At 41.7% G+C, this 9399-nt stretch overlaps 1 protein-coding gene and 1 long non-coding RNA gene across 2 annotated transcripts in view; one reads left to right on the forward strand and one right to left on the reverse strand.

Annotated features, from left to right (window-relative positions):
- Window positions 1-1379: 1379 nt before the first annotated feature.
- LOC117955491 overlaps window positions 1380-9399 on the reverse strand; it is a 9274-nt gene continuing 1254 nt past the window's right edge. Inside the window, exons 2-3 of the long non-coding RNA XR_004659056.1 lie at window positions 5953-5959; window positions 1380-1448 (exon numbers count right to left, since the gene is read on the reverse strand). This is a non-coding gene — a long non-coding RNA (uncharacterized LOC117955491). The remainder of the gene's footprint in view (window positions 1449-5952; window positions 5960-9399) is intronic.
- Window positions 8829-9399, forward strand: part of LOC117955489 (alpha-1B adrenergic receptor-like) — a 7919-nt gene continuing 7348 nt past the window's right edge. Inside the window, exon 1 of the mRNA XM_034890016.1 lies at window positions 8829-9385. Coding sequence (XP_034745907.1) covers window positions 9056-9385 — 330 coding nt within the window. The 5' untranslated portion in view covers window positions 8829-9055. The remainder of the gene's footprint in view (window positions 9386-9399) is intronic.

Consider the following 9399-nt stretch of genomic DNA (forward strand, 5'->3'; position numbering starts at 1 on the left):
GACCTCCACCTGCTGCTGATCTTCCTCTTCCTCGCCCCATCTGCTCCTTCTGTTCCTCCTCTGAATCATCTTCTTATGTAACGTACCACAATCTGCCCCACACAACAACACAACAACACAACACCACAACAACACAACACCACAACAACACAACACCACAACAACACAACACAACACCACAACAACACAACAACCCACCACAACAACACAACAACAACAACAACACAACAACACAACACAACAACACAACACAACACAACAACCCAACACAACACCACAACAACACAACACAACAACCCAACACAACAACACAACACCACAACACAACACAACAACCCAACACAACAACACAACACCACAACACAACACAACAACACAACACAACAACACAACAACAACAACACAACACCACAACAACACAACACAACACAACACAACAACACAACACAACAACACAACACAACAACACAACACAACACAACAACACAAGAAAGCAACACCAGAACACAAAACAACAACACAACACCACAACACAACAACACAACAACCACACAACACAGCAAACCAACACAACACCACAACACAACAACAACACAACACAACAACACAAAACAACAACACAACACAACACAACAACCACACAACACAGCAAACCAACTCAACACCACAACACAACAACAACACAACACAACAACACAAAACAACAACACAACACAACAACAACACAACACAACAACACAAAACAACAACACAACACAACAATACAACAACACAACAACACAACACAACAACACAACAACACAACGCACAGTGATGTTCCTCGCTCTGTGGATGACGTAGGTGCGTGTAACAGGACAATAGTTTTGGGAAAAGCTTAAAAAACATCATGAAAACTGACAAAAAGGAATTTCTGCAGAGCTTTGTCCCACCACAGAGAACTACCCACAATGCACAGGGGCAGGGAAACAAAATTGACCTTTTCTGATGGTTTGAGTCAGAAGCTAAAATTAAAAATCAGCCGCCTCATTGTGACGTCGCTGCCGGTTATTGAGCTGCGTAATGTTCGCTGCAGGAACTTCCTGCAGGACTTTCCTGTGAATGAAGGCTGAAACTTTGCATGTCTGAGGCAATAACACACATTTGGGACACGAACGGCGCTGTAAGTTTGGGAAATTACTGCGATATCAAGCATGAGAGTTTCACTGGGATGTCATCGCAGTTCTCCCAGAGGGACAGTTTGTCTTCCCATGTTTCATGCCTCTGTCGGCCGGTTTATGTTCTCTGTCAGAAAGAAATGTGATCCATAAAAAGTGCAAAAAGGAAGGAAAACGTTGGGCGGCCGGTTAGCTCACGTGGTAGAGCCGGCGCCCATTTTACAAACGCAGCAGCTGCGGGTTTGACTCGGACCTGCAGCCCTGTGCTGCTTGTCATTCCCCCTTCTCTCTCCGCTTTAAAATCCAAGCTGTCTCATCCAAGTAAAGCCCTAAAATGCACCCAAAAATATCTTTAAAAAACTAAAATAATATATAACTACATATAGATATTACTTTATTATGTCTGTTTTTATGTGCAAATATATTGAAGCTGATTTTTGCCCAAGAAAAATGAAGTTATGACAAAAATCTAAATCTTCTTCCTAAAAAACTCCACCAGACTCCATGTAAATAATCACTACTTTTATCATCGTAAAACACACTTCATTCAAAGTGGACAGAAACTAAATAACACTATCAAAAGTCGTCTTGGTTCATCTTTCCACTGTTCCAACAATCACCACTCTGGGCTGGTTGGAATAAACTCTTAATTCATCCATTTACATGTGGAGATATGCTGCTCTATACATGCTAAAAGTAGTGACTATTTACATGGAGTCTGGTGGAGATATGCTGCTCTATACACGCTAAAAGTAGTGATTATTTACATGGAGTCTGGTGGAGATATGCTGCTCTATAAATGCTAAAAGTAGTGATTATTTACATGGAGTCTGGTGGAGATATGCTGTTCTATAAATGCTAAAAGTAGTGATTATTTACATGGAGTCTGGTGGAGATATGATGCTCTTTACACGCTAAAAGTAGTGATTATTTACATGGAGTCTGGTGGAGATATGCTGCTCTATAAATGCTAAAAGTAGTGATTATTTACATGGAGTCTGGTGGAGATATGTTGCTCTTTACACGCTAAAAGTTGTGATTATTTACATGGAGTCTGGTGGAGATATGCTGCTCTATACACACTAAAAGTAGTGATTATTTACATGGAGTCTGGTGGAGATATGCTGCTCTATACACACTAAAAGTAGTGATTATTCACATATTTACAATTTTTTTTGTCACTTTTGTTCAACTTTATTTCAAAATGTTTTGTTGCTTTTTTTTAGAAATGTACTTTTATTATTATTAAATTATATATTTATATATATATATATATATTTGTTAGATTTTTTTTTTTTACTTTTTTTTCATTGATGTTGTTTTTCCACTTTTGTCGCTTTTTCGACTTTTAATTTTTAAGCGTTTTTGGTGTTCAAAAAAAAAAGGTTTTTGACACTTTTTTAAAAACGTTTTCCTTTTCTTTAGTCACTTTCAAATTCCAAAGAATAATCTTCCCATCAGTCACTTACACACAAAAGCATGTAAAAAAAATAAATAAATACTCATAATATTGAAATGACCTTTTAACCTCTATAGTTTGATCCGATGCGGTTCTGGTGAAGTTTGAACAGGTGTTGGAGCGTGTGAGGCTCTGCTGCTGTGACCTTTGACCTCCTGCCCGAATCGGTTTCCATAGAAGGATCGGCCCCGCCGGAGGATTATTTTGGTTTTTATTGAGACAGAGTGGTTTATCTCCTCGTCTCTAACAGAGACTCATATCATCCAGTCAGTTACTGAGCTGCTCTAAAAATGGCCGAATGAGAAGATCGTGGGATGAACATTTAAAACATTCATGCCCCCCCCCCCCACACACACACACACACACACATACATACATACAGACAGACACACATACACACACACACACACACACACAAACAAACACAAACACACACACATACAGACGCACACACACCCACACACACACACTCACACACACTCACAGACACACACAGACACACACACAAACACACACACACACACACATACAGACACACACAAACACACACTCACAGACACACACACACACAGACACACACACACAAACACAAAACACACACACACACAAACACGCACACACACACACACACACACACACACACACACACACACACACACACACACGCACCCCTCCCCCCCAAACACTGTGACCCTGAATTATTAACGGCATGCCAGGCTGAAAACGCCTGCACTTCCCTTTAAACTTCAACATTCCTGAGATTACAACTTTCAGCCATTCGGTACTTTCCACTTCCATTTGTTTTTCAAATGCTATAAAATTTAAATTAAACGCCCCGAAATTAATGAAAGTAGAGATTTGTACTTGGCAAAGAGCGTTGGGTGGAATCAATCATGTTATTTTGGGGAATTAAAAAGAACATTGATATAGGACAACATGAGGACAACATGAGGACAACATGAGGACAACATGAGGACAGCATGAGGAAGAAGGTGCACCACTTCAGATGTCCCGTGAACAAACACCATCAGCATTATAGAGTTTGTCACACTTCTTCCTCCTCCTCTTCGGCTCCTTCAGCGGTGAAACTCCGACCAGCTGCACGAGCGGCTGCTCGCTCGCCGCTATAACTCTCCTTCCAGCTGGAGCGGAGGCGGACAAACTGCACCAGCAAGGAAACGTTTTCAGCACAGGCTGGATTCTCCCAGAGCTCCTGGAAGTCTCAGACTCAATGTTAGAGTCTTAAAGTCAATAAAGAAACTATATGAAAATGTGTAAAAATTGACCTTAGGACAACAGGAGGGTTACAGCGTTAGGGTGTAACTTTTTCATATTAACCAACGTCTGTTACATTAAAGCTGTTGCCAAACGAGTTTTAAAGCCATTTAAGCAGCACTATCAAGGAAGGCTTGTATCACATGGATGCGCCGGCGTCCCGGAGAGTCCCAGAGCTCTTTAGACGGGGTCCCAGAGCTCTGTAGACGCTGTCCTGGAGCCCTGTAGCCGGCGTCCCGGAGCTCTGTAGACGGAGTCCCTGAGCTCTGTAGACGGCGTCCCAGAGCTCTGTCGAAGCTGTCCCGGAGCTCTGTAGACGGCGTCCCCGGAGCTCTATAGACGGCGTCCCGGAACTCTGTAGACGGCGTCCTGGAGCTCTGTAGACGGTGTCCCTGGGCTCTCAGATTTCTTGGTTCTCTAGCACAATGTATTCACATTACAGCACCTAGTTGAAACTACTTCTTTGGTGAAGAAGACAACATTTTTCTTTGGGGGGGGGTCTGATAAGTAAAACGGAGGATGCAAGGCACACCCCCCCCCCCACTTACCTGGCAAATCCCACCCCGGGTGTAAGGTTGGTTCTTCACAAAAGGTTAACAGGCTTTTAGAAGGCATGTAGCTGCCGTAAACGGGAGACAACAATCTTAGATAGGGAGCACTCAAACTAAATTAAACTCCAAAGATCAAACGAGAAGAGACAACAAGCAACTCAATGAAGCGAAATTCAATAAAATCTTTTCAGAGATGCTTCAAGTCACAAGTACAGGAAGCGTATTATTTCCAGGAACATATAAAAACTAGAAAATTCCGCAGAAATTCTAACAGTCTGCGGCCTACTTGGTGCACAGCCGAATAGTGATAAAACTTGTTAAAAATAATAAAAGGGTATTAACCCTTCAGAGGTATAACTTTTTAAAACCTGTTTCAGACGATGTTTAACATGACAGTGAATGGAGGAAGATTTGGAACTCTTGTCCTTTGAAAGGTTGCTGAGCAAAAAGAATAATTCATTTTGCATACATGACAATAGCTGAAACTAGATAAGAATACCTAAGTTTTGATGGATAAATTCTCCATGACAAGTTGGAATTGTTGCTGTGGGAGTAAGTTATAGAGAGAGAACCAAGATGATTTTTTAAATCTCCCCACTCTGTCCTCCACTCTAGCCTCAACAATCACCACATACACACACATTGGAAAATCTGAGACGGTCTGAAAACGGGACGATACGTGAACTGGGATTTTGGAAAAACCGTGCTTGATATCTGAACGCCCATTCAGCTCAATATACGCCAAATTCTTGTCTTCGGATTAAACTTTTAATTATGTTTCTACGGTAAAGTATGGCGATACAGCACGGCCCCAAAGAGGGGGAGTTTTGAGCAATGTTGAGTGATTTCCCGAACATTTCCCATTAAAGTCTATGAGAAATGTTTCGCAGTTTTTGGCAGATTTCGTGAAAACCGTGCGGCAAATCTCGTTAAAAAGTCATAGCACACCATTCCCGATCATTCCACACATTTTGATGTATTTTGTGTGAGCGTGTTGGCAACGCTCCGGGACAAGTAGTGGGATAAAAAGATCAGTCGGAATAATAATAGTAAGAATGGGCAATAATAGTCAGCAACAATAATAGTCATTCAGCAGCTGGCAACGTAGTACAGCAACAACAAAAAATGTGGAATGCTTTCAAATGACATTGTTTAACTTTTTGAATGAATACTAGCCTACTGACTGTTTTCTGTTCAAACAACAGAACATTAAATACAATGAAAAGGTCTTTTTCTCCGTTCTTATTCACCCTGCTGATTACATAATGAATCAAAATGGGGACAAACATGATTTCACAGAAACGTCAGACTGCTGTTTTAATAGCTGCAGTCTGAGAAACGGATCTTTCTTCTCCCAGCAGAGAGATGTATGGAGCAAACTCATAAAACAAAAATGTCAAATTGTGTGTGTGTGTGTGTGTGTGTGTGTGTGTGTTGTACATCCTCTGTTGTAATCACATCATATCATTAAATCATTCAACTCTTTATCAGTCTTGTAAATGATCCCCCTTACCTTTCTTCTATTTAATAACACATTTAAAAAAGAACAAGGCTGATTGAACATAGTATTTAAATCTTTTACAATCTCATATCTAAGGAAAACACACAAAAAATAAGAAGATACATTTAAAGGTATAACCAGACTCCATGTAAAAATAATCACTACTTTTAGCGTGTATAGAGCAGCATATCTCCACCAGACTCCATGTAAATAATCACTACTTTTAGCGTGTATAGAGCAGCATATCTCCACCAGACTCCATGTAAATAATCACTACTTTTAGCGTGTATAGAGCAGCATATCTCCACCAGACTCCATGTAAATAATCACTACTTTTAGTGTGTATAGAGCAGCATATCTCCACCAGACTCCATGTAAATAATCACTACTTTTAGCGTGTATAGAGCAGCATATCTCCACCAGACTCCATGTAAATAATCACTACTTTTAGTGTGCGTAGAGCTGCATATCTCCACCAGACTCCATGTAAATAATCACTACTTTTAGTGTGCGTAGAGCTGCATATCTCCACCAGACTCCATGTAAATAATCACTACTTTTAGTGTGCGTAGAGCTGCATATCTCCACATGTAAATGGGTGAAGTAAGAGTTTATTCCAACCAGACCAGAGTGGTGATTGTTGGCCAACAGTGATTGTTCCTCTGTTAACCCGTGTGTTGTCTTCCATCGTTTTTGTCAACACTTTTGTCGCTTTTCCCAATTATTTAAGCTTTTCTCTATGTTTTTGTCCCTATTTTTCCAATTTTTTGTCACCATTTTGAACGATTTTGGCGATTGGGTTGTTCGGCGCTTTTTGACGTTTAAAAAAAAAAACTTTTCCGACATTTTTGTCATTTGTTACCTTTTTTTAAAAATCCTACAAAATAAAAAAAAAACAATAACAAAAAAGAACAATGAAATTAGTAAACTGATCTCACACACACACACACTACAAAGCGTCCTCCTCATGCATGTAAAACTGGTTGTCTGAGGCAGAAATCAAAATTAGCCAAAGAATATATATTTTTTTTTTAATCGCCTACTGACTCAGCCAACTGCCGATTTAGTCGTTCAATTACCCAACACACATCTGTGTTATAGTTTAAAATGGGTGTTTTGCGAGGAAAATGTTTTATGCTACAGTACCGCGTGTGTCCACAGGCTGAGTGGAGGCGCTGCATCCCACCTATTAATACATCAAGAAAGAAGAAGAGTCCTGTCTGACCTGCTCGGTTGATCTATTTACTAATAAAAACCATGACAAAACATCAGAGGAACTTTCTACACCCACCTGAGGATCTGCGCTCTGATTGGCTGTCCCCCAGTAGTAGGTTACTGTTGCTCTGCTGAAGACAGCATGGTGCACATTTCAACTGCTCTGAAAATAGATATCACACACACACACACACACACACACACACACACACACACGCACGGACGCACACACACACACACAATAGCACACACAAAGATACACACACACACACACATACACACGCACAGACGCAAACACACACACACAATGACACACACAAAGATATACACACAGACACGCACACACACACACGCACGCTTGTGTCTAACGAGGATTCAGATTTTCTGCATCTCATTGTGTTGTTTTCCTGCGTTGGTGAAGAAGACACATGATGAATGTAAATTAACTGCACCGACATCCTGTGACGGAAGACAACGGACTAGATACACTAAGTGTATGCAAATACTTATATAAATGCTTTTGGTGTAAAAGCCCAGTCTTGGGAGACAGCACAGGGGATGTGAACATGAACAGACACTAGAGGCACAGGCTGTGCACCAAAATACAACAAAACCATTCAGCCAATGACCCACAGGGAGGAGGAGATATATATCCTCATTTATATATATATATATGAGCCTTTAGTTGAACTTTGATTTGTAAGGTGCAATGCCAACATCTGTTTCCCATGTTAATAATGCCCCATTGAAATTAATACAGAGAGAGGAAGGGGGGGAGAGAGAGGAGAGAGAGAATGAGAGAGAGGAGAGAGAGAAGGAGAGAGAGGGGGGAGAGAGAGAAGAGAGAGAGAGAAGAGAGGGAGAGAGGAGAGAGAGAAGGAGAAAGAGGGGGGAGAAACAGACACTAAGACAGGCATATCCTACACAAGGAGAGAGGGAGAGAGAGAGAGAGAGTCTCTCGTGAGAGAAATCTGGGTTTTCGTGTCTCTTTTTTTTCTTCTTCTCTTAACTCGGAACTTTCCCACATTAAACACGTGGACCATAAAAGGAGACAGAGATCTCTGACCCGCTACTGAAGCAGCAGTTCACCCCGAGGAGGAGCTCCAACGGCCGGCACGAGGCTGCCTGTCTGACCGCGCGGACACACCGAGCTCTTCACCCGACCCTGCACCTGCTGCTCGGCTACCGCTTCCTGCGCAGACCGAGCGCAGCCCTGTCAGGTTCACTTGTTGCGGACTTTTACCGGAAAGTATTCTGATTTTTTAAACTTTAAAGAGACCCGAGGACCGTTAAACTGCTGCTGAGACACTGAAGAGGGACAACACGGAGATTACAGCTGCTGAATCAGAGTAAGAGTAACGTCTCAGTCCAGTTTTCTCAATTAAATTTATGTTTTTTTAAATTAAGAAATTCTGAAGAAACCGTTTATTTTTTAACACATAGATTATAGCTGCTGAATCTCTCAGAGTAACGTCCATGTCCAGTTTTTTCAATTACATTTACGTTTTTATTATACGTTTTTTTAAATACACTGAGATTATAGCTGCTGAATCTGTCAAAGTAACGGTCCCAGTTCATTTATTTTCAATAAATAGACTATTTATGTTTTTAATATTAATAACCTCCGAAGAAACCGTTATTTTAAAGCACAAAGATTAGCTAGCTGCTGTATTTGTAACGGTTAATTTGTGTTGTTCAGTTAGCCTTTAAACTGAAAAAAAAAAACCCGTTAAGAAACCGTTTTTTTTTGTTAAACCACGGAGACTAACTGCTGTTTTTGTGCCTGAATCTAAAGTAACAGTTAGTTTGTGTTGTTCAGTTAACAAAAACCGGCATTGTGTTTGTTAAAAGTGAAAAAGCAGCCGTTAAGAAACCGTTTTTCCGTCCATTCTGGATCACCATGAGTCTGTGGACTAACGGCTCCTCCGCGGATCTTGACGCCGGGACTCGGTGGCAGCCGCCCGGCTTCAACTCCTCCAACCATACCAACGGCTCCGCCCCGCTGGACCTGAGTCGGGCGGTGCCGGTGGGCATGGTGCTGGCCTTCTTCATCATGTTCGCCATCGTGGGGAACATCCTGGTCATCCTGTCGGTGGTTTGTAACCGACACCTGCGGATCCCGACCAACTACTTCATCATCAACCTGGCCATCGCGGACCTGCTGCTGGGAACCACCGTGCTGCCGGTGTCCGCCACGCTGGAGGTCAGTGACTCCGACAGCCTCATGCAACGGGGGGGGGGGGG

The sequence above is a fragment of the Etheostoma cragini genome, chromosome 13 (genome assembly GCF_013103735.1).
Source record: "Etheostoma cragini isolate CJK2018 chromosome 13, CSU_Ecrag_1.0, whole genome shotgun sequence".
In the NCBI taxonomy this organism is placed as follows: Eukaryota; Metazoa; Chordata; class Actinopteri; order Perciformes; family Percidae; genus Etheostoma; species Etheostoma cragini.